Source organism: Pseudorasbora parva, chromosome 9 (genome assembly GCF_024679245.1).
Source record: "Pseudorasbora parva isolate DD20220531a chromosome 9, ASM2467924v1, whole genome shotgun sequence".
In the NCBI taxonomy this organism is placed as follows: domain Eukaryota; kingdom Metazoa; phylum Chordata; class Actinopteri; order Cypriniformes; family Gobionidae; genus Pseudorasbora; species Pseudorasbora parva.
The window spans coordinates 1,928,378-1,954,036 of NC_090180.1; the positions used below are offsets into that span (position 1 = coordinate 1,928,378).

At 43.1% G+C, this 25,659-nt stretch overlaps 1 protein-coding gene and 1 long non-coding RNA gene across 2 annotated transcripts in view; one reads left to right on the forward strand and one right to left on the reverse strand.

Annotated features, from left to right (window-relative positions):
* The window catches only part of pappa2 (pappalysin 2), a 139,704-nt gene that overhangs the window by 70,905 nt on the left and 43,140 nt on the right, over positions 1-25,659 (forward strand). Inside the window, exons 9-16 of the mRNA XM_067453476.1 lie at positions 1,483-1,611; positions 1,773-1,858; positions 7,855-8,048; positions 8,681-8,794; positions 16,767-16,902; positions 18,482-18,656; positions 20,997-21,159; positions 22,633-22,810. Coding sequence (XP_067309577.1) covers positions 1,483-1,611; positions 1,773-1,858; positions 7,855-8,048; positions 8,681-8,794; positions 16,767-16,902; positions 18,482-18,656; positions 20,997-21,159; positions 22,633-22,810 — 1,175 coding nt within the window. The remainder of the gene's footprint in view (positions 1-1,482; positions 1,612-1,772; positions 1,859-7,854; positions 8,049-8,680; positions 8,795-16,766; positions 16,903-18,481; positions 18,657-20,996; positions 21,160-22,632; positions 22,811-25,659) is intronic.
* The window catches only part of LOC137089910 (uncharacterized), a 66,359-nt gene that overhangs the window by 8,886 nt on the left and 31,814 nt on the right, over positions 1-25,659 (reverse strand). The gene's annotated exons all lie outside the window — the stretch shown is intronic.

The following is a 25,659-nucleotide window of genomic DNA, read 5'->3' on the forward strand; positions in this document are numbered from 1 at the left end:
ATAAAAATGCTCGCATAAAAAAATTTCCTTTGTAAAACATTTACTGCACTTGAAACTTAATTATTTATAATAAACCTCCCAACATTGGCTGCCACTGGTGTGTATAATGTACCCCCCACCCCCAGACTATCATATCAATAATCACAGTACTTATCAATTTCATTTGTAATGATTTTATTAATAGTTTAATTGCAAAATAACCATCTGAGAAATGTATGCAAGCAACATAGTTGCTATTAAAGTACTATAGCATTACAAAATTAAACTTTAAACAGAAGTGTCGACACACTAATCAATAACAACATAAAATGTAAGGAAAAGGATAAATGTATGTCGGTGAGAATAAATGTAGAACATTGTATTGGACATTCTGTGCATGCCCACAGACAACGTATTCATAAGCATCCAGTAATTTATATGCTTGTCTCGGGTGTACACGCTCGGTTTCTCAACTACATACGTATATATCCGACCACCTGGCCATCTGCTAACTTCTTCTATCCATTCCACTATAGTACACGGATCTGGTAGTCGAATAACATTTGATAAAGTCAACTTTTTAAAATAACTTTCTCGATTTGTGTTGCTTAATCCGCTCACGTAGCTTGACATGCTGCTGATTCTCGCCACAGTTTGTTGCCAAAATGCGCGCGCATACGTTGCTACGTCATCATTGTATACAAACAGTAAAAGGGTCTACAGAGCTGTTGTACTGAATAATATAATATAGATACACTATATCGGCAGAAGTTTTGGGACACCTGCCTTTACATGCACATGGGCTTTAATGCCATCCCGTTCTTAATCCGTAGGGTTTAATATGGAGTCGGCCCACCCTCTCTAACAGCTTCAGGTCTTCTGGGAAGGCTTTCCTCAAGGTTTAGGAGTGTGTTTATGGGGATTTTTGCCCATTCTTCTAGAAGCTCATTTGTGAGGTCAGGCACTGATGTTGGACGAGAAGGCCTGGCTCTCAGTCTCCGCTCTAATTTATCCCAAAGCTGTTCTATCGGGTTGAGCTCAGGACTCTGTGCAGGCCAGTCCAGTTCCTCCACACCAAACTCCTCATCCATGTCTTTATGGAGCGACGCTTTGTGCACTGGAGCGCAGTCATGCTGGGACAGGAAGGGGCCGTCCACAAACTGATCCCACAAAGATGGGAGCATGAAATTGTCCAAAATGTCTTGGTGAAGCATTAAGAGTTCCTTTTACTGGAACTAAGGGGCCAACCCCTGAAAAACAACCCCAACCCATCGTTTAAAGGAATGATTCTTGTAAAGACAGCTGCTTGCTGTGCTCCTCAGTGATAAGCTCCTCCAAGCTTTTGAACTAATTGGTCAAATGAATGACTATGGTTTGAAAATGTGACTAACAGGAAGTGTGACTGAAAAATCTCAGGTTTTTAATGTTCTCACCACTTACTCATCACTTTACTAACTTTGTATATATATATTTCTGAATGTGTTTGCGTTTGTTTGCTCATAGAGATGTGCAGAGGGATGTTCAGTACCTGTACAGGATCCAGGTGGAGTCGGACGGTTTGTTCAGCGAACTTTCCCCAGGCTTGGTTTATACTCACGGAGAACATTTCTGTGGTGATGGCACACTACAGGGGTCAGTATAAACTTATTGAGTCTGTCAGAGGCTTTGCATGTTATGTGCTTTAGTCATTTTTAAAGAATGTTTCATATTTTTGAGTATTTGTTTGAGTGTTTCGTGTTGTGAAGCAGAGCCAAGGAACTTCCACATATTTCATAACTATCTTTCCCCCACAGGACTGAAGATTGTGATGACGGGAATCTCTTAGATGGAGACGGCTGCTCAAAAAAATGCCATGTTGAAGCAGGTTTCAAGTGTCATGGTGAGTCACTCTGGCCAAAACAAATAATCTCACTGTCCACTGAGAGCTTTGGCCGCACAACAGAAGCACCAGAAACTTCCACACAGGATAATAAACCAGGGCAATAATCATAACCAGCTCGCAAAACAAAACAAAACAATGCAATATTGCTGTCTCCTGTAAATTCGGATTTCTCTGCTCATGTTTTTCTCTCTCAAACTGAAATGTCTTTATTGTTTGCACCTATTCCAAAAAAATCCAAATGGCCCTTACATTTTCAGCATTGTGCAATATTAGATCTTGAGTTTTCCTTCTGAAAAGCATTATGGATCAAATGAAAAAACAAATTCCTGAATCCATTCTTATAACAGACTGTCTGTCATCAGATGAAGAGAAGCGTTACTCCTTTAATATCGCCAAAATTGTTATCTATAATCTTCACTATTATCAGAAACTGTACAAACAAACATTTTGATTATTGCTGCATATTATATAGCATACTACAGAAATCCTTAATGATTTTGTTGCTGCTGTTGTTAAGGGGCATCATATATTCAATATCATGTATACATTATGTGTATATTAAAATATCTATTTTCATTATGTTGCAATATTTCCTGTATTATCAGCATTAATGTGTCTTTGCAAGTAGTCAGTCATAAAAATGAACATGTACACTCTCAGAAAAAGTCCTGTCACTGGGGCGGTACCCTAAGGTACAAAAGTGAAAAGGTACATCTTTGTACCTTACTCACCCCTAAATGGTACATATTAGTACCTTAAAGGTACATATCAGTACTTTTAGAGTGCAAATTAGTACCTTAAAGGTACATAGTAGTAGTACTTTAAAGGTACATATTAGTACCTTTTCAGTTTTGTACCTTAGGGTACCGCCCCAGTGACAGCAGTGTGCCTTTTTTCTGACAGTGTATATAAATGTAAATAAAAAATATAAATATTAACGACACTACTGTTCAAAAAGCTTATTATTATTTTAAAGAAACTAATACTTTTATGCAGCAAGGGTACAACAAATATCAATGATGACAGCAGCAACATTTCTAATGTTACAAAATATTTCAAAATAAACGCTACAGTTCTTTTTAATTAGATTTTCATAACACACACGCATTAAGAAACACAACCATTTTCAAATGTAGATAATAATACAAAACGTATCTTGAGCAGATTTCTGAAGGATCAAATCATGTCACATCAAGAAAAAAATCAGCTTTGCCATCATAATAATTAATTAGAGTTTAATATAATATTTGGTAAATCATTTTAGGCGTGTGGAATGAAAGTACAATATAAACTAGGGGGGAAAGGCCTGAGGAAGAACTATTTACCAAAACATTGCTCTTGTTTAATCCCTTTTAAAGTGTATTAAAAATAGAAAACCCTTATTTTAATTTGGAATCATATTTCACAATACTGTAGTACAGTTTTCACTGTATACGGATACCGTAGTATAAAATGCTACTTATTCCAAAAGTCAAGTAAACTGACAATACAATTTTTCTTTCTAAATTGTTCACAGTTCATAACCAAAAAAAATAAAAAATCCTCTCATGATTATCGAGAAATCACTGGCTGACCAGAAAAAGTGTAGAAAAAAAACACTTCCCAAAATGAATTATAAGTAATTTCCTTAACAGCAGAATCTGTGATGTCCGATCATTCAGTTTGAATCTTTGCGCAATATATTTGGAGAGAGATTCAAAGATTAAGTCCAGACTTCAGTATCCAGTCCAAACTGTGGATTTTTTAGGTCATTTACTGTAACACAACTCATATAATGAAGATGCTCTTATTCAATATTTTCATAGTTTTATGCCATAACACTATTGGGAATGGTCAAAGGTGTTGCATGTTCAGTATGTAGAGACTGTGCTTGATCTTCATAATGTCATCATTTACTGTAACTGGTGCTATTTCATGTAATCAGGTCCGGATTATCCATAGAGGGGATTGGGAGAGCGCCCTGAGGATAATCAAGATCAAGCGATCAAGATATGACTAGTCCATGTTTTGTATACTTTGCTGGAAGAGATGCAGATACAAAATGAACAGTTAAATATACAATATATACAGAGTTAATATAAAATATATAAAGAGTTGTGATTGGCTCAGTGCTTCAAATGTGGTCCCCCTAAGGCACTACACTGTGTTAATCCTGCATGCAATGAAGATGTTCTTATTCAATATTTTCATAGTTTTATGCCATCACGCTATTGGGAAGGGTCAAAAGGGTTGCATGTTCAGTACGTTAGAGGATAACATACTGAACATACTGAACATTTGATCTCAATAACAATGATGTTATCTGCCCGTACTGGAGTGAGAGTGAAATCCAGGAATAAAAAAAAAAAATGAATATTTCACCCATTTGGTCAATGTTGTTTCCGTGACTGAAAGTACTATATTTTCTGTGAGTGTGAAGCATGAGAAGTGTCTAATTCAAGCATGACTGTAGACGTAGCAGCGACTGGCTCGCATGCCTCAAACATCCCAATGTTTTTATAGTAGCTTGTAACCACATTTTTGTGGATTTAGTGCATTCAGGAATGACTTTTTTTGCGATATTTACTCTAATGCCACATTAGCAGCTCTCATATATTATCTCCAAAAGCGTATTTGAGGAGCAAAGATCAACAAGTAAATCCTTTGGCATTGGCATGTGGGTTAGGTCAGCTGTTCTGCAGTGGGGCGGCCAATCAAACGCTTGTGCTTTTAATTTGATGTTAGAACCCCTTTGAGCCCTTTGCCTTTAATAAGCTGTTCCCACCAATGCGTCATCTTCCTCTTACCTTGCAGCATTCTCAAACAAGATGTCATTCGCACGTGTCTAATGAATTCACTTTAGTGCTAATTCTCTTTTCAGCTCCACGTGCACTTCTGTCATAACTCATTCATATGTAGTGACATCATCCACACATTTCAATGCGACGTCTTGATTGTTTATTCACTAGTCTGGGTGGAATCACGTTCCTTCACACATAAGTGAAGCCTACACTCTTAGAAGAAAAGGTTCTATATAGAACTTTTTTAAGGGTTCAATCAAAAGAACCCTTTAGGGACCTTTTAGAGGTTCATTCATTATCAGTAGTATTTGTCCTTTCCGCATTAAATATTTAATATTATTGACAAACATTTCACTGCATTATTAAAAGTATTCAAATGCATTTATAAATGCATGTGAATGATCACAAAATTCAAGATATGGGGGTTAGAAAATGTATGTATTTATTTAATGTTATGTAATTAATCAATATCACGAAGAATGGCATTTCAATTCCCTTTTCGAGGGAACTCGCACTGTGTCATCGAGATGACAGTTTGGGGTCCCTCCCCAGTGTGCCGCGCCTGAAGCGTGAATATAAAAAGGCCAATCCTGATTGGTGTTGCGTTGTGATGTAGCGAGTGACGGCATACCCGGACAGGACAAAGGGATGCCGTCACATAGAGCAGTTGGTTTTCTGCTCTTCAGCGTTAGCGCTCTGTGTTTGTCGACTATTTGGTGTTGTTTGTCCTGTAGGAAACAATATTATAATGCGAGGTGGAGGATCCATTGCTTAGGCTGTCCGACTCCGAGGAATCGATCACCATGAGCACCGAGGCGGGTGATGTGGGGCAGTCTCCACTCCACACACCCGCTATAGAGGAGCTAGTGGAGGTTTTGTCCCGCACTGTGGCCAAGCTGAATTAGGATTGGCCAAAGGAAAAAGACATCTAGCCACCAAATAAGCTGGATGAATGCTTTTTCAAGCGCTGGACTCAACCTCCTCGCCGGGGTCTCCCTTTCTTCCCCGATCTGAACAATGAGTTGCACAGATCATGGGAAAGGCCCTCAGTCTCAGCCTGCTTATCCAATCCCCAGTTTTAGATTTTGCAAATATATTGGGAGTGGCTGAGGCGGGCTATACCTCTCACCCGAGACTACTGCATCATTAAAGGCCGTAGCTTTGCCCTCGAAGCCATGCCGTGAAACATCCAGGCGGGTGAGTAGGGCATATGGTGCGGCTGGTCGCGCTGGTGGTTGCCTGCACACCCTAGTGGTACTGGAGGCCTACCAAGCCGACCTATTGAAGGGGCTCGAACAGGGCGAGGAGGGACCCTCTCCGTAGGATGTTATTGAGCTGAGAAAGGCAAAATATTTGTTTCTTCACATCACCAAAGAGACGGCCTGTGCTTTTGGCCGCTCTATGGCTGGCATGGTGTGTGTGGAGAGACATCGATCCCCGACAGGTTCAGCCAGAGAAATAGACATTTACTCCTTGATTGCCCTGTTTCGCCTTCTGACCTTTTCGGGTGCGCTGTGAGCACTGACATCGAGTGGTTTCAGGAGTTGAAAAAACTCCGCCGCCCAGTGCGTTTCGGGCCGCATCAATTTCCCGCGAGAACATCGCCTCCGAGGCTACGTCTGTATGCAGTTCCCGCTCTGCTCCTGGGAGTTCTGGAGTGGGTCTGCTGGGAGGGCATCAGCCTGCTCCTAGTAGCACCCCGGTGGCCGACCAGAGTATGGTTCTCCAACATCATCGACCTGCTAGGTGGCCTTCCATGGCAGGTCCCTCTGAGGAGAGATCTGCTGACTCAGGCGGGGGCACAATATTCCACCCCCGGCCAGAGCTGTGGAACCTATGGGTCTGGCCCTTGTGGGGGCACAGTTCATAGATGAGGGTCTGTCAGCAGGTGTCGTGGAGACCTTGCTCAGCTCCAGAGCTCCTTCTACCAGGAGACTGTACAGCCTAACGGGGAATGTGTTCTCCACTTGGTGTAGACAGCGTGAGGTGAACCAAGGTAACTGTGCAGTGGCTTCAGTGCTGGAGTTTTTCCAAGACCGTTTCTCCGCCGTTTCTCCGTAAGGTGTACGTGGCTGCCATAGGGGCTTTCCATGCACCTATAGGGGTAATGGAACGCTGGAAAAGCGCCATTTAGTCGTACAATTCCTCTGGGGGGCCCGGAGGATGAGGCCTGTGGCTCATTCCAAAGTCCCAACCTGGGACCTGGCAGTAGTTTTCGAGGGGTCGGCTGAGCCCCCTTTCGAGCCACTGGAGCTGGCTGAGGCCAAGGACCTGACCCTCAAGGTGGCCTTTCTCCTTGCCATCACTTTTCTGAGGAGAGTGGGGGACCACCAGGCGTTGGCAATCATGCCAACCTGCTTGGTGTTTGCCCAAGGTGGAGTTAAGGCCCTCTTGCAACTGACCTCAGGCTATGTGCCCAAGGTGCCCACTAATGTGGCACGGTCAGTGGTTCTCCAGGCATTCCATTCCCTGCCTCACGTGACGGCGGAAGAGGGCAGACTTCACCTCCAATTAAGATTATTTTTCTCACCCCATTAGCAGATTATTTTGCTTATTTTAAAGCTACACTGTGTGATATTTTCCCCCATCGAACGGTGAAAAGGTATATGACTATCCAGTGAATATTAGTTTCTGTTCCTCTCAATACTGATTTAGTTTGAACTCCTATGGTGGCCGATTTAGTCCAAGATTAACATGGCAATCCCCCTCTTCACATTCGATACAGTGCCATCGAGTGTTAAAACGCGAAAGGTGAAGCTTGAATTTATGGGTATGTCCCTCTTTGGCTAATGTACTTTCAAGATGGAGGAGCAACATGGTGACCGGCATTCGAACCCCTCACCCGTATGTATTTTCAATGGCATTTTATAAACTTACGAGAATACTTTATTACTTGAAAGATTTAAATATACATTAATGAGCACATATATTTTTAAAATAACTAGGTGTTTTTAAACTAAGAATGAACTAAAAAAGTTAGACAGTGTAATTTTTTCCCAAAACAAGACAATTACTTTTGCTTGTCTAGTAAACACTTCTTGTTTTATGAATTTTTAGATGTTTGGACCAGAAACAAGACAAAAATACTAATTAAGAAAAGCATTTTTTGCAGTGTTGCTATGAAAACACAGTTATGACTCGGCAGCGGAGTCATTACTTGTTACTTATGATAGGTTTGTGTTCACACTCTCATACTTGCTCTGTCTCTTTCAGGTCAGCCGAGCTTGTGCTACGTGTTTGAAGGGGATGGAGTGTGTGAGGAGTTTGAACAAGGTTCCAGCATCCAGGACTGTGGCTTTTTCACTCCGCAGGGGTTCACTGATCAGTGGGCGTCTGTCGCCTCAGGCTCGCATCAGGACCAGAGATGCCCTGCCTCCAGAGTCACCGGGGAGCCTGTGCTGACTCAGGTACACAAGTATTGCCTTTCGAGCAAAGCACGCTTTTTATATGTCATACATCTACACTGCAAAAAATGCTCTTCTTATTCAAAGAATTCATTTATTTCAAGTTCAAATATCTAAATATCCTTAAATCAAGATGCATTTACTAGATAAGTAAAATGACACAAGATATTTTTTCTTGTTTTCTGAGGAAAATATCAAAATGAAGTGAGTTTTTGCTTAAAACAAGCAAAATGATCTGCCAATGGGGTGAGAGAAATAATCTTATTTCTGTTTGGGACGGAAACAAGAAACAAGATTTCAGTCAGAAATAAGATTATTTTTCTCAACCCATTGGCAGATCATTTTGCTGGTTTTAAGCAAAAACTCATTTAACTTTGGTTTTATTTTCAACAAAACAAGACAAAATATCTTATGTTGTTTTACTTATATAGTAAATGCATCTTGATTTAAGAATTGTTAGACATTTAGACTGGAAACAAGACAACATTACTGAGTAAGAAGAGCATTTTTTTTTTTTTTTTTTTTGGTGTATTGACCACATTGCACCATCTCAGATTAGCCACTCAAATTAACAAATACAAATATGTTAATAAATAAACAAATATTTTACATTTCTTTTATGCTTTCCTCATCAGATGTGCAAGTCGCAGTATTTTGACATAAATGAAGTAGTGGCTCATGACGCATGGAGCCCCTGTACTGCCCATCTGAACAGCTATTATACTCAAGATCAGCCTGTCTGGCTAAAGGTACACACACACACACACACACACACACACACACACACACACACACACACACACACACACACACACACACACACACACACACACACACATACACACACACACACACACACACACACACACACACACACACACACACACACACACACACACACACACACACACACACACACACACACACACACACACACACACACACACACACAACGGTTCAATATTATATTGAGTATTGTGGCATCTCTTATAAGGAATGTAAATTGAACCGTTCGGTACGGCATTCATGGTTTAATCCCGCTGGTTTTGCTTTTAATTAATTATTTCAATTTCTCTCCGTTTGAAATATTTCTCAGTTTATTTTGCCTCTGTTTGAGTGTGCCTGTGAGTCTACGCACTGATATGAGCAAATATCCAATCATATGCACTAAAGTTAGGGGCGTTCAGCCGCGTTTAAAGCCTTGCCGGTAAACATTTCATTGGCGTGCTTATGCACTGTTTTGCACTAAACGTCTGTCAAACACACGAGATTACTGGACAGTCTTACTGAGCTAATACTGTCAGATACACACAAGGTATAACTTAACATATAAGCCCAGTCTAAAGTGAAAATCACATGTGTCTGTATATGAGACGTGAACAGTTCTTCAATTGACAGCAGCAGTGCAGTGAACACTTGTCCTCAAAGGGATATTTCACCTCTAAAATGATGTTAATAAAAAAAAAGACCTTTAATACAGACGCTTTTAATCAATGTTGTATATTGAAGACTATGTAGTTTTAATTTTAGCCTACATTTATTCATTCGATTTCATACTTAATTGCTACTGTACATCTCTGAGCTGCCACTGTAAATCTTTATATAGATTTATATTATACAATACACTGGGAAAGTTTTCACTGGTTTTTTAAGTAAAGTGTTAAGTTTAAGTAAGGGCTTTCAAGTCTTTAAAGTAAAATAAAGAAAGACTATTGCAATAAAAACATTTTCTCCTTATAGCAAAAAAACAAACAAAAAAAAAACAAACCGAACCAAACGTCCCCGGTTACGTATGTAACCTTAGTTCCCTGAGAACAGGGAATGAGACGCTGCGTCAGCTGACGATATGGGGAACACCTTCAGCGTGACAGGTGTCTGAAATCGCTATCAAATCACAATCCTACTGACCGTCGGCAGCTGGTGATGTCATCACCGTGCGACCAGGAAGTATAAAAAGGCACCGTGCCAACATGACAACATCCGCTTCGTCTGAAGGGACTGTGGGCAGGCACACCTTGAAGCATGGCCATGTGACGCAGCGCCTCGTTCCCTGTTCTCAGGGAACTAAGGTTACATACGTAACCGGGGACGTTCCCTTTCGAAAGGGAACTCGCGCTGCGTCAGCTGACGCTATGGGGAACGATATACCCACGCCGCCATGCTGAGGGGAGTGCACGCCCCTTACTGGCAGTGAGAACTGCCTGGACGAGTGTTCGCGGAAAGTCTGAACCACTCCCCCTCTAGCCACACAGGCTGCCAGTGACATCATTCCCTACGGTCATAGCCCAAGCTATGTGCCTAAGAGAGAACCTAAACAAGTTTTAACTGAGGTTTCCTACTCTCGGCTTGCTCGAGGGCCTGGGACCTACTACTTCCGAAGGAAGGAATCCCTTAAGGGAATGTGGCTAGGGGACCCGAGGGCGCCACCAGCCGTCACTAATTCGGGAAAAACCTTCACCGAATGCCACCAGGGAGGCCTCACCTGGCATCACTTCTGTGGGACACCCCAGCTTGGCCAACCCTGTCTGTCAGAACAGAGCCTCCGGACATCGCTCTTACTTATGAGCATCCAGACTGAGGGACTGCAAACTGGCAATGTCCTCCTCAGACCGGAACTCGGAGACGGGAATCCTGGAGAGCAGTACTCAGCTTAGTGCTTCTTACCCTTGCCATCGAGGGGAGTCTCTTCTGCTCGATCCTAGGATCTACTGAGCACATTTATTACAGGGGTGCTCAGGAGGCCTAAAAAAGGCCTATGGACTGATCTGCCCGTCTGACCAGACTCAAGCGGCCGTAAGCTCGCAGACGACCCTCAATGAGGGGAGCTCTTAAGCCAGCTTGGTAGGTAACCCATGCTGTAGGCTAGCCAGTCCCTGTCCTGAAGGGACTGCGCAGCAGAAACAGAGTCTCGTTGTGCTAGGGCATGAGCCCGCCCTTGAGTTATACCGGCGCAGGCCGGGACCCACTGGCGGGCAGCCGCTAGCTGTCAGCCCAAAGCCAGTTATACGTTCACGTTCCAAGGAACCGTTTCCCCTTCAGGGAGGCTATGAGGCGCCTCCACCCAGCACCGTTAGTGTTAGCTGTTTGCTGTTAGCTGTTAAAAGCCGCAGGAAGGTGGCTTTACTGGTTCCTCAGGGGGCTCATGAGGCTATAACGCCAGAAGCCACCCACGCTAATGGCTAGCGTGTCACCGAGACCTTGGTCCGGGAATCCTCTCCCAAAAAGGCCCAAAGAGGCCTGACAGCATAATACACTGGCCTAATGAGCGTCCCAGCTCGGGGCTCACCCTCAGGTGGCCTGCAGGCAGGTGGCTTTACTGGTTCCTCAGGGGGCTCATGAGGCTATAGCGCCAGAAGCCACCCATGCTAATAGCTAGCTTGTCACCGAGACCTGGTCTGGGAATCCCTCCCAAAAAGGCCAAAAGAGGCCTGACAGCATAATACACTGGCCTACCGAGCGTCCCAGCTCGGGGGCTCACCCTCAGGCGGCCTAGAGCGGCCTTCTTCCTGCCAGCCAACGTGCAAACTGTTGGGAGCTGTTGTGTTCCCGGGGCTCGCCTCCAGGGAAGCCTGTTTGATGCCTACGTACAATCCGGTCTTTTTAGGGCGGCCCGGAGAGGCCTATTGCCGAATGGCAGTTCCCTATTAGATTGGTGACATACGGTGCTAATCCGATGGCAAATCCCACCGGAAACCCCGCAGGGCCGGGAAACGACCATAGGACGGCCTGAAGCGGCCCGTCCCTGATAGCAGACTATGCTAGCCGCCTGGCTAGCACCCGCACACTGTTGCAAGACCTGGGAACCGGGGCTCACCCTACAGGCGGCCTCAAGCGGCCTAGATCCTGTCAACCAATGGTCGGAACCCTAGGTCACCCCCTCAGGGGATGCCATGTGAGGCGTGCTGAAACTCAGCGAGCCCTTAAAGTCGGGCTGACAGTGGCTGTCTGCTGGCTGATGAGGACTGGGTATCCAGTCACTACCTGGGGACTCATCCCCAGGGAGGCCGTTAGGGGCCTACTTATGACGAGGTTTCTGCTGCAGCCGACATCGTTGGGGAGAACCCTCCCCGCTCACATGGGCCACGATGTCGGAACTCACCTGCAGGGAGGCCTACTGAGGCCTACCACCTGACCCAGAGTTAACTGCCCGGACTGCCTCAGCTGGCGTGTCCCGCCAGCCAGCCTTCTATAGTCGGTCCGCCCCAGCGGCCCATAGCAGCCTTCTGCGACGGCGCAGTCTCTCAGGCAGCGCCTACCAGCGTGGACCTAAAACACAATGCCCACAGCAGTGCACTCAGCATAAAACGCCTTGAACCCTCTAAAGCGAGGGGAGTACAACTTACGCCACCTGCCTCCAGGGCGGCCGTCTGATTGTCCAGCGGTCCGCCGTCCGCGCAAGGGCGTCAGCCGTGACAGTGTTTCGACTCCAGGGGAGCATCCTACCAACCGATGCTTTCAGATGGTTGCGAAGTACAGCTCGACCCGAGCCTAAAAGGTGAAGCAGAAGACACAGAGCAAAAAGTGAAAGATATTGAACACACACATCCGGCCATTTCCTGAACCAAGCCGGGGGGCCGCCCAGAAGTGGCGGCCGCACTAGCTCTGGGGGGCGGGGCTAGCAAAACCAGTCTGACTGCGCACCGCGAAGAGACGCCTACCCCGTCCCCACGACCACTGGCTGAGTCGCGATTCATTCTGCTATACACCTTTTTGCATTAATAACAACCCCCAAATGCAGAAGGGGGGTGGGCATTGGCCGGACGACCCTACTACGGGGAGGCCGAGTAGGGATACAAAGCTCCTGCGGGGATACCGACAGGAGCCCGGGGCAACTGCCAGGGCGATATGCCACCGCGAGACGCCACCGTCATCCCATCAACAGCCTAGGCCAACCTGATGCACTAGCATCGGTCTGATAATCCCACAACAACGGCCCTAAAAAGGACTGGGACAGACCTTACTGCAGTTCATGCGCTAGCCTAACCTCACAAATTCATCTAGGTATTTCACTAGCAGAGGTGCCAACGCTACCCAGAGGTGGCTACGGCTAAAAACGTTCGCCAGGAGAACATACGTTAGTTTATATCGCCGCTACATGCCCGCGGCATGTGCGGAGGCCTCAACTGCTCATATTACACATATCCAGAAGAGAAAACAGCCTTATAAACTACTGTTGCTACACTAGCAAACACACAGCCTACATAAACACACTGTGTTTATCCTAAACATCGTTCTAGCCACCTTTACCGGGGAACTACAGGCCCACTTCTCCAACTGTTACACTTCTTTTTCTTCTTCATCTTTTGTAGACAAAATATCCCTCAGGGAAGCATAGAGTCCAAACATACGGCAAAAAAAGAAGAACGTTTGCCCTAAAAAGGGGACTCACCCGCTGTTTTCAGTGCCTCATCGCTTCATGTAACATGCATGCTTCGGCGCACTAACCTGAGGGCGGGGGCGCTTTATTCTCACGTGTAAGGCCGATCGGAGGCGGCCGCGAAATCCCGCTTTTCCCAGAGACGATGCACTGTGTGCGGGCAGAGCACACACCGGCCTGGCAGGCTTTCGTCAGAGTCTCACCTCCGCTCATCATCAGCCCGCGCGGCCTGGTGTAAAGCGCGCCCGGGGAGAAAAAAGAAAACAACAGAACAACAAAGGAGGGGACACAACATCACTTCCGCGCCCTCGGGGGCGGAGACTCACCACCTCGCTTTGGGCGCTGGAAGCGGATCTTCTCCCCGATGTCCCTCCTCCTGTTGCGGGTGTCCCGCCTCCTCCACGTCCTAATCCTCCACGGAGGGGGCGCACGAGAGGCCACGCTACTGCGTTGGCCCATTTATTTATATATATACATTTTTTTGATGATCCTCGAATCTTGATGGGCCAGGGACACCCTCCTGCCTGGGCGCCGTCAGCGGAATACACGTTCTATACGCCGCTGAGCGCGCCCTCGCCTCTCTGAACTTTCCCACCACCGCCTTGACGGAGGTGCCGAAAAGCCCAGAGGGCGAGACCGGGGCATCGAGGAGAAAAGCCTTTTCTTTCACCCCGATGCCCACCAAGTTTATCCACCGATGCCTCTCCGTGGTGACCCTAGCCGCCATCGACCGTCCGATGGCGACTGCTATGTTGTTTGGCCGCCCGGAGAGAGAGATCCGTGGTGCGCCACTCAGCCATCGCATCCAACTGGAAAAGCACGGGCTGACGAAAAGGAGGAGTCTCCATCCGACTCCTCCTCCGTCCGCCTGCTCTCGCGACCTGGCTGATCGTCCGCGAGCACTGTGTTCCCCAGACGATGAGCCAGATCCATCTGGGAGCCCCAGGACAAACGGCGCCGCTCAGCCTCGGCATGAGCGGGACCGCTCCCAAATGCTGGCTCTTCCTCCCTCGAGAAGAAGGCCAAGCGAGAGCGGAGCGTCCTCAGTTGGAAAAACGCTCGCAGTTTGCGCAGGAAGCCCCCTCGAGAACCTCCCGCGCGTGCTCTTCCCCCAGGCAGAGCACACAAAGGGTGTGCGTGTCCCCAGGCGTGAGAAACCTGAGACACGGATCAGCGCACTTCCTGTACGCTCCCTTCACTTTGCGTGTGCACTTCATTCCACTTTAGAAAGACTTTCTAGCGAACCAGACAAAACAGTCCCTGAAGACGAAAGGATGTTGTCATGTTGGCACGGTGCCTTTTTATACTTCCTGGTCGCACGGTGATGACATCACCAGCTGCCGACGGTCAGTAGGATTGTGATTTGATAGCGATTTCAGACACCTGTCACGCTGAAGGCGTTCCCCATAGTGTCAGCTGACGCAGCGCGAGTTCCCTTTCGAAAGGGAACCGAACTATATATATATATAGCGGGTGTAACGTTACATGTATTCGCACTGAACTGGTTCGGTACAGGACGTTCGCTAAGGTGCACGTGTGTAGCGAACGGTACCGAATACAATCTTTAACAGTTAACAGTTGGCTTGTTTTACGAGCAGATCATCCTTCAATCTGAGTTCCCACACAAACATATTACATTTTCGAAAAACTAATATGATAAATGCCGTTTTGCCGCTCTTTAATGTGTCGTGACTGATCACTGTATATGCGAGTGAGCGCGATCATCTCGTCATAGTCAGAGAATAAACATGAATGAACATCTGAAGGTGTGTTGAGGACACTGAACTAATAATGAATGAATGAATGAATGAATGAATGAATGAATGAATGAATGAATGAATGAATGAATGAATGAATGAATGTCCATGCCAAAAAACATGTCAAAAAACCATGTCCATGTCAAAACATATTTAAAAAAACATGTTGAGCTCTAAAACTAGAAAATCAAAGCCATTAATCTAAAAAACCTGTGCCTTATATGCCAAACCTGAAAAAATTGTACCATCCAGTAAAAATAGTAAAAATTTAACATTTGAAGCCTTGCCAACAGAATAAATGCCTATTAACAAATTGCATCATTTTATAGTTAAATGGCAATGGGATTAAAAATAGCAATGTGAGTATTTTGTTTACCTAGTGCAAAATAGTTGTTGTTTTTTTTTTTTTAAAGGAAATGGTGGTTAAATATTAAAATTCCAATAAAAATACACACCCGTGGCAAATTTTATGCAATTAGCATTACCACAGGCAAAGTTGTCAAAAATACAACAACCTGAAAAGGATCAATAAGGATGCACAAGGGTTAAACCATTCAAGCACTGAAGATGCAAAAACTGGAACTGAAATATGTCCTGGCGTTGCCAGTAAATCTCCTCTGTGTGACACACACAGGATTTGTGAGCACTTTAATGCCGCTTCAGACAGCGCACGGACATTCAAGTCTTTCGCGCTTGAACGGACTGAAACAAAAATATGCTCAAAGGTCCGGTTTGTCGAGTATCCTAAGAACACTCTTAAATGAGTTCAACAAACGCAAAGATTTGTATGGACCTCGGATGCGTATCAGATCAGGATCCGCGTCATGTGCTTCAGATCTTAAGGTGACAGCAGCCTAATAAACCCACTACTGGGACACTGTTATTAAAGGTGCAGTGTGGGATTTTTAGCGGCATCTAGTGGTGAGGTTGTGAATTGCACCTCCCACCTCCCACCCCTCACCCCTCCCTTTCGGAGCACATACGGAAGATATGGTGGCCATCACAGGACAAAAAATGTGGTTGTCTAAGTCAGCAGAGAGGGACTAGCGCTCTGTAGTCGATTGACAGTACTAATAGCAACTCATATGAGATCGTGCAAATAACAATAATCCAATAATCCAATCAATTCCCAATCAATTCCATCAATCCAATCAATTCCATGTTATCCTGTTTCGAGAAGATATACATCCCAATAGGGAAGAAGACAACTTTTGTTTCATGCAGAACTGTTTATCAGATAATAGGAAACAGCCAAATCAGCATATTAGAATGATTTCTGAAGGATCATGTGACATTAAAATACAGCTTTACCATCTCAAGAATAAATTACATTTTTTATATAGTACAACAGAAAACAGTTGTTTTAAATTTCACAATATTACTGTTTTATTAAATTTTGATCAAATTAAATGTAGGCTTAGAGACTTCGTTCCAAATCATTAAAACATCAAACTTTGGAACGGTAGCACATGTTCAGAATTATTCTAGTTTTTATATTAATATTTCAGTATTTCTCTTACACTGTTAATAAGGCATATATCCACTGCACATGTAAGCATTACTGAAACTGATGCATTGTTTTTGCAGGTCGGATTCGAGCGAGCGGGTGTAGCAGCTTCTGTTATTATCTACCTGGCATATGATGGAGGTTGGCATGGGGATAGTTGCAGGAAAACAGTGACCATTGAACTGTGTGACACCACTGGAAATAAACACATGCTGGGTAACACACACATATCATATCTATAATCTGTTTCGGAAAGTTTATAATTACCAAATGTGACCCTGTAGCACAAACCCAGTCATAAGGGTCAATGTTGAGATGTGAAGATGATCTGAAAGCTGAATTAATAATCTCTCCGTTGATGTATGGTTTGTTAGGATAGCAATATGCAAAACAATCTAAATATTGAGAAAATCTCCTTTAAAGTTGTCCAAATGAAGTCCTTAGTAATGCATATTACTACTAATAATACATTTATGATATATTTAATGGTAGGACATTTTCAAAATATCTTCATGGAACATAATCCTAATGTCATAATGATTTCTGGCATAAAAGAAAAATGGATAATTTTGAGCCATTAAAAAGGTTGGGTTGAAAATGGACAAACCCAATGATTGGATTGTTTTAACTCAGCGGTTGGGTTGTTTTAACCTAGCAATTGGGTTATATTAACCCAGCGGTTCGGTTGTTTTAACCTAGCAATTGGGTTAAATTAACCCAGCAGTTGGGTTGTTTTAACCTAGTGAAGGAGTTGTTTTAACTCAGCAGTTGGGTTGTTTTAACCTAGCGAAGGAGTTGTTTTAACTCAGCAGTTGGGTTGTTTTAACCTAGCGAAGGAGTTGTTTTAACTCAGCAGTTGGGTTGTTTTAACCTAGCGAAGGAGTTGTTTTAACTCAGCAGTTGGGTTGTTTTAACCTAGCGAAGGAGTTGTTTTAAATCAGCAGTTGGGTTGTTTTAACCTAGCGAAGGAGTTGTTTTAACTCAGCAGTTGGGTTGTTTTAACCTAGCAAAGGAGTTGTTTTAACTCAGAGGTTGGGTTCTTTTAACTCAGCAGTTGGGTTGTTTTAACCCAGTGGTGGTTAAATGTTTGTCCAACCTGCTGGTTAGTTTTATTTAACTCAGCTATTGTTTAAAAATGACTGTGCTGCCCACTTAAAATGAACCCAAAGTATGTTGGAAATGAACATGCATTAATATGTTTAGTTAAAGTTAAATGAATAATTATTAACAATAAACATGTATGGAATTGCTTATGCTTATTAATAAATGCACATATTTTGATTATTATTGTTGCCTCTAGTAAGTATGTGTCTGATTTTTAATTTTGGGTTTATTTTAAGCCAGCCATTTTTTACACAATAGTTGGGTTAATAAACTGTTCAGCACATTGGGCAAACATTTAACAACTGCTGGGTTAAAACAACCCAACCAATGGGTTAAAAGCTTTCCTGTAACCCAACCAGTAGAGCGTGGCGCTAGCAACGCCGAGGTCATGGGTTCGATTCCCAGGGAAAGCAAGAACCGGAAATAATGTAAAAATGTGTACCTTGAATGCAATGTAAGTCACTTTAGATAAAAGCGTCTGCCATATGCATAAATGTAAATGTAAAAACTCATTCACTGGGTTAAAACAACCCAATCACTGGGTCATAGTCACTGTTTTTAACCCAGCAGTGTATAATGTATTGTTGGCTATTGCCACAAATATACCTGTGCGGCTTATGACTGGTTTTGTGCTCCAGGGTCATGTATCATCGCATTTGTGTGACTTTGACTTGTTGTTGTGTGTGCTCAGGTTCGTACGAGCTGTCGTGTCAGCGTAACCCCCTAGTGGTGAATGTGACCCATAACCTGAGTGTGCCGTTCTTCCAGACTTCAGCAGTGCAGCTGAACTTCTCCTCCGCTCAAGTGGCGGTGCTGGCGGTTGCATTGCGAACTTCTTGTCACTTCAGCGCCTTTGCCCTGACCGGGTGCGCTGAGGGTGGGGTTTCCCACGACTTACAAGCACATTTTTTTTTACACGATATACCACTACACTGTAAAAAAAATATTTAGAAAAATAGTGACCTGGTTTTCTTAAAATTTTGAGTTCATTGAAATTAAAAGTTTGAGTTAATACAATGAACATTTTTTTGAGATTCGACAACATTTATTTAACTATTATTAAAATATTTAATAAGCATATTGGGTAATTGTGTGTTTTATTTCTGATGACGCAGCCAAATTGTGCTATTTTCATGTTTTATCAAATTTTTTAATGTGGTTCAGATACAATAATATTGTGAGTTTCTATTTATTAAACAAATTTCCTTCATTGTAACAACTTAAATTTTTAATTTCAATAAACTCAAAATTTTAAGCCAACCAGGTTACTTACTTTTTAAGTCAAACCAACAAAAACCAACAAAATATTTGTACAGTTTACTGTTCCAAAGTTTGAGGTCGGCAAGATTTTTAAAAATATTTACATTTTAAATAGCTGCTTTCGGTTCTAATTAGTGCTGTCAATTTATTTAAAAAAAAAAAAAAAAACAAGTTATTATTATGTATTAAAATGTAATAATTTCACACACTGTTAATAAAAATGTTGTTGGTTTAAGTTAAAAAGTAAGTAACCTGGTTGTCTTAAAATTCAGAGTTTATTGAAATAAAACATTTGAGTTAATACAATGAAGGAAATTGGTGTAATAAATAGAAACTCAAAATATTATTGTATCTGAATCACATAAAAATGTGATAAATCATGAAAGTAGTTTCCCTTCGATAAAAAAATATTGTAAAAATGTTATATTCTAAATTGCTGTTTTCTGTTTTAATTAGTGATGTAAATGGATTAAAAATAAGTTTTTATGTGTTTTTAATATATTATAATGTAATGCTTTCACAGTTAATCTCCAAATTAATGTAAAAAAAAACTATAGGGTCACACGTTACAATAAGGTTATTTAGTTAACAACATTAGTTAACATGAACTTATAATGAACTGCACTAATAAAGCATTTTTTTACTTTTGTTAATGTTAATTTCAACATTTACTAATGTATTATTAAAATCTTGTTAACATTAGTTAATGCACTGTGAACTAAGATGAACAAATATCTGGATTTGTATTAACTAACGTTAACAAAGATGAGCAAATACAGTAACAAATGAACTGCTCCTGGTTAGATCATGTTCGTTAATACATTAACTCATGTTATTACACGGCTCTGTGCAATACTTGATTCTGACTGGTCAATCGTGCATACATTTAATGATGTTAACTATTGAGTCCTTATTGCTGTCAAGGAACGGGGAATAAACAGACGGCAGGCAGAGAAGCGGGATCCAAATGCAGGGGAAATTTAATAACCAAAACAATCAAAAATCAGGAACAAAATAACACTGAGCAAATGAAAAGAAAACACGGGGAACAGAGAACTGCGAAATACCTGCATAACAGCTAACAATGACCGACAGAGAACAACTTATTCACAGAGGTATAAATACACACCAGGGAACAAGGCTAACAAGATAACAAGGGGAGTGGTAAATGGGAAACACCTGGGAAAACTAATCAACTTAAAAAACTACAAGAACTACAAACTCCACAGGAAACAGGACACAGAAAAATGCACAGATACCTTCAACATAAAAGTCCCACAGAGTGCCAGACACTGAACAGATGTGACAATTGCAAAGTGTTACCAAAACTAGTGCTGGGAAAATCGATTAATCGCATCCAGAATAAAAGTTATAAATATAAATATAACATTTTTCTTAAATATACACATGCATGTGTGTGTATTTCTATATGCTTAATAATTATACACAGTACACACACATACAGTATATTATGTAAACACAAACCTTTATTTTGGATGTGATTAATCGTGATCAATCGATTTCCCAGCACCAAAAACAAAAACAAAAAAACAAAACAAAAGAGAGTAGCCTAAATTTGAAATACTTGTTTAATGGCATCTTTTAATGAATATAGAATGACTGATACAGCGATCAGCTTGGTAGTGTACAAAGTAGATAAGACCACTGTAAAAAAAACACATTTTCTAGTGACTGACCACATCTAAATTTTTAATTGGGCCGAATTGATTTTCTGTGAATTAAATTGCATTAATTCACAGAATTTCAATTCGGCCAACAGAAAAATCTTAATGTGATCAGTCACTAGAATATTATCAATTGGAAACAATTATTTTTTTTACAGTGTATAAAGACACATACATCATACAATAGAACAATTCCTTCATGTTTGATGATGGATATGACGTCTGCCAGTAATAATCAAGCTTTTTGTGTGTTCCTCTCAGATGTGTGCGTCGGCTGTGCAGCCCTGAGTCCTGCAGTCCTCTGAGCCTCGAGCACGCTTCGCTCCGCTGTACTCCAGTCTTAGACTCCAAACACTGCTCTGTTTCCTGCCATCGTGGCTACACACTCACTGTTCTCCACGGCCAGGGCCTTCCTTCTCATCAAGTGCGTGAAGAAATGTGAACAGCCTATGTTTGTCAAATCCATGTATTTTCTCATGTACAGTAAATGCATGTTATTCTAAAGTATATTTTATTGCAACAGATGTTGTAAAAATCCTATCCTGACAAATGAGGCTTTAATATCTAGTTTCGGTAACACTTTAGTATGGGGAACACATATTCACTATTAACTCTGACTTTCGCCTCAATAAACTCCTAATTTACTGCTTATTAATAGTTAGTAAGGTAGTTTTTGTAGCGTTTAAGTTTAGGTATTGGGTCGGATTAAGGGATGTAGAATAAGCTCATGCAGAATAAGGCATTAATATGTGCTTTATAAGTGCTAATAAACAGACAATATCCTAGTTATATGCAACTAGTTAATAGTTAATAACTGAACCTTAAAATAAAGTGTTACCCTAGTTTCTGATAAACAGATTACATGAGACGTCGCCAGAAAGGTGAACAGTACAGCTCTCTATCAAAAGCAGCATTAACTTCTGGAGCAGTTTGAGCTCCAGTAGCTCGTCTGTTTGATCGGACCACACGGGCCAGCCTTCGCTCCCCACGTGCATCAATGAGCCTTGGCCGCCCATGACCCTGTGGCCGGTTCTCCACTGGTCCTTCCTTGGAGCACTTTTGATAGATACTGACCACTGCAGACCGGGAACAGCCCACAAGAGCTGCAGTTTTGGAGATGCTCTGACCCAGTCGTCTAGCCGTCACAATCTGGCCAAACTCGCTCAAATCCTTACGCTTGCCCATTTCTCCTGCTTCTAACACATCACCTTTGAGGACAAATTGTTCACTTGCTGCCTAATATATCCCACCCACTAACAGAAGCCGTGATGAAGAGATCATCAGTTTTATTCATTTCACCGGTCATAATGTTATGTCTGATCGCTGTACATGCACAAGAATATTCTGATGTAAATTATATTAGTCATTTTCCAGTAAGGTAAGCCGAGATAAACATGTTTACATGACCCAAAATTTTGATGAATATAGCCAAATTCCAGCTGTGTTATTCAGTTTTCTAGGAATATTGGCTTAATCTGGGCATGTAAACACCATATTCAGAAGGCCACCGTAACTGGAGGCTCATTTATATCTGCACACGTCCAAACAAAGATTATTCGGGGTGATATTAGATATAGACAATGTTTATTCAATCGGTTGACTTGACAAGAAACATTTTGAAAGCATTAAAAGGAAGTTTGTGGCCTACTTTTTGTGAGTCGTGATCTACATTTTCCAAATCATAACATTTTTGTGGAGAATTATTGAAAAAAAGCTTCTCCAGTATTTCCAGCAAGTCTTTTTCAAGTCAGATTATGTAGATTTCGAGAATACTACTTTTGCCCATAGCTGTCATTGTCTCAAACTGTGCTCACATTTACAGAGATTGACCACAGATGATGTGTCATGTTGTCTAATAAACCGGTCATAAATGGTTGTGTTTCTCTGTCTGTTTCAGACGGAAGCAGAGCTGATTTGTGTGCATGGAGTTTGGGACCGCGCAGTGATCTGTCAGCCAGTGGATTGTGGTCCACCTCCTCAGTCACATGTCTACTTTGCCTCCTTCTCATGTCCCTGGGGCACCACATTCGGCAAGCAGTGCACCTTTTCCTGTAACGCCCCAGCAATCCTGCAAGGTAAGGATGAGAACTGGGCTACAGTGAGACCTTTGGGTTTTTAGACCCACTTAGGCCCCATGTTATATTAGGTGGCCTTAAGTACTATGTACTTACATCAAAAAATAAGTACAATGTACTTACTGTGTGTCTACAATGTGTGTTCAAATTGTATTGCAAAACACTTTTGCTGATATTGAGGTGGGATACGGGTAAAGTTAAGGTCAGGTGTGGTGGTGTGGGTCAGTTTAAGGGTAGAGTTAGGGTCAGGTGTGGTGGTGTGGGTCAGTTTAAGGGTAGAGTTAGGGACAGGTGTGGTGGTGTGGGTCAGTTTAAGGGTAGAGTTAGGGACAGGTGTGGTGGTGTGGGTCAGTTTAAGGGTAGAGTTAGGGTCAGGTGTGGTGGTGTGGGTCAGTTTAAGGGTAGAGTTAGGGTCAGGTGTGGTGGTGTGGGTCAGTTTAAGGGTAGAGTTAGGGACAGGTGTGGTGGTGTGGGTCAGTTTAAGGGTAGAGTTAGGGTCAGGTGTGGTGGTGTGGGTCAGTTTAAGTGTAGAGTTAGGGACAGGTGTGGTGGTGTGGGTCAGTTTAAGGGTAGAGTTAGGGTCAGGTGTGGTGGTGTGGGTCAGTTTAAGGGTAGAGTTAGGGACAGGTGTGGTGGTGTGGGTCAGTTTAAGGGTAGAGTTAGGGTCAGGTGTGGTGGTGTGGGTCAGTTTAAGGGTAGAGTTAGGGACAGGTGTGGTGGTGTGGGTCAGTTTAAGGGTAGAGTTAGGGACATGTGTGGTGGTGTGGGTCAGTTTAAGGGTAGAGTTAGGGTCAGGTGTGGTGGTGTGGGTCAGTTTAAGGGTAGAGTTAGGGTCAGGTGTGGTGGTGTGGGTCAGTTTAAGGGTAGAGTTAGGGTCAGGTGTGGTGGTGTGGGTCAGTTTAAGGGTAGAGTTAGGGACAGGTGTGGTGGTGTGGGTCAGTTTAAGGGTAGAGTTAGGGACAGGTGTGGTGGTGTGGGTCAGTTTAAGGGTAGAGTTAGGGTCAGGTGTGGTGGTGTGGGTCAGTTTAAGGGTAAAGTTAGGGACAGGTGTGGTGGTGTGGGTCAGTTTAAGGGTAGAGTTAGGGTCAGGTGTGGTGGTGTGGGTCAGTTTAAGGGTAAAGTTAGGGACAGGTGTGGTGGTGTTGGTCAGTTTAAGGGTAGAGTTAGGGTCAGGTGTGGTGGTGTGGGTCAGTTTAAGGGTAAAGTTAGGGACAGGTGTGGTGGTGTTGGTCAGTTTAAGGGTAGAGTTAGGGTCAGGTGTGGTGGTTTGGGTCAGTTTAAGGGTAGAGTTAGGGTCAGGTGTGGTGGTGTTGGTCAGTTTAAGGGTAAAGTTAGGGACAGGTGTGGTGGTGTGGGTCAGTTTAAGGGTAGAGTTAGGGTCAGGTGTGGTGGTGTGGGTCAGTTTAAAGGTAGAGTTAGGGTCAGGTGTGGTGGTGTGGGTCAGTTTAAGGATAGAGTTAGGGTCAGGTGTGGTGGTGTGGGTCAGTTTAAGGGTAGAGTTAGGGTCAGGTGTGGTGGTGTGGGTCAGTTTAAGGGTAGAGTTAGGGACAGGTGTGGTGGTGTGGGTCAGTTTAAGGGCAGAGTTAGGGACAGGTGTGGTGGTGTGGGTCAGTGTAAGGGTAGAGTTAGGGTCAGGTGTGGTGGTGTGGGTCAGTTTAAGGGCAGAGTTAGGGACAGGTGTGGTGGTGTGGGTCAGTGTAAGGGTAGAGTTAGGGTCAGGTGTGGTGGTGTGGGTCAGTTTAAGGGTAGAGTTAGGGACAGGTGTGGTGGTGTGGGTCAGTTTAAGGGTAGAGTTAGGGTCAGGTGTGGTGGTGTGGGTCAGTTTAAGGGTAGAGTTAGGGTCAGGTGTGGTGGTGTGGGTCAGTTTAAGGGTAGAGTTAGGGTCAGGTGTGGTGGTGTGGGTCAGTTTAAGGGTAGAGTTAGGGACAGGTGTGGTGGTGTGGGTCAGTGTAAGGGTAGAGTTAGGGTCAGGTGTGGTGGTGTGGGTCAGTTTAAGGGTAGAGTTAGGGTCAGGTGTGGTGGTGTTGGCCAGTTTAAGGGTAGAGTTAGGGTCAGGTGTGGTGGTGTGGGTCAGTTTAAGGGTAGAGTTAGGGACAGGTGTGGTGGTGTGTGTCAGTTTAAGGGTAGAGTTAGGGACAGGTGTGGTGGTGTGGGTCAGTTTAAGGGTGGGGTTAGGTGTAAGGGAAGTGCCAACTGTGTAATTACAAATGTAACTACATAAATTAATTACAGACGTAATTATATGCAGGTACTTTTTAAAATTAAATACAATGCAAAAACATGTATGCATACAAATACATTGTATTAAAGGATTAATTACAATGTTAGTACATAGTAGTTAAGGCCACCTAAAATAAAGTGGGTTCACACCTACATTCAGTGCATGTCTGTCTTTCTGTGAGAGCTTGGGCTTCCTTTCTTTCGATCTTTCTAAAATAATAAGACTATAAATCAATAACAGTTGATTTGCGGTTGCCATGAGCCTTTCTTTTGTATCTCTTGTACACTGAAAAGATAATTCAACCATTAATTGTGCTAATGAAAAGTCCTAAGGCCCTTTTAACCAAAAAATGGAAATCCATTTTTGTCCAAAGTCCAAAGTCAAGTCCAGTCCAGTCCAGGCCAGTCAAATCAAGTCCAGTCAATTCCAGTTGGACTTTTTTCTTTTTTAGTCCAAAGTCCAGTCCAGTCAAGGCCAGTCCAGTGTCCAACGTCCAAAGGGATTATTATTTCAATGTTTGCTCTTTTTATTTTATACTATCGCTGTTTGCATCTCTTTTTGGACTATGGTGGTATTCAGAGCTCTTTTTTACTTTATTGATGTGTTAGTTGATTGTCACAGCTATTTT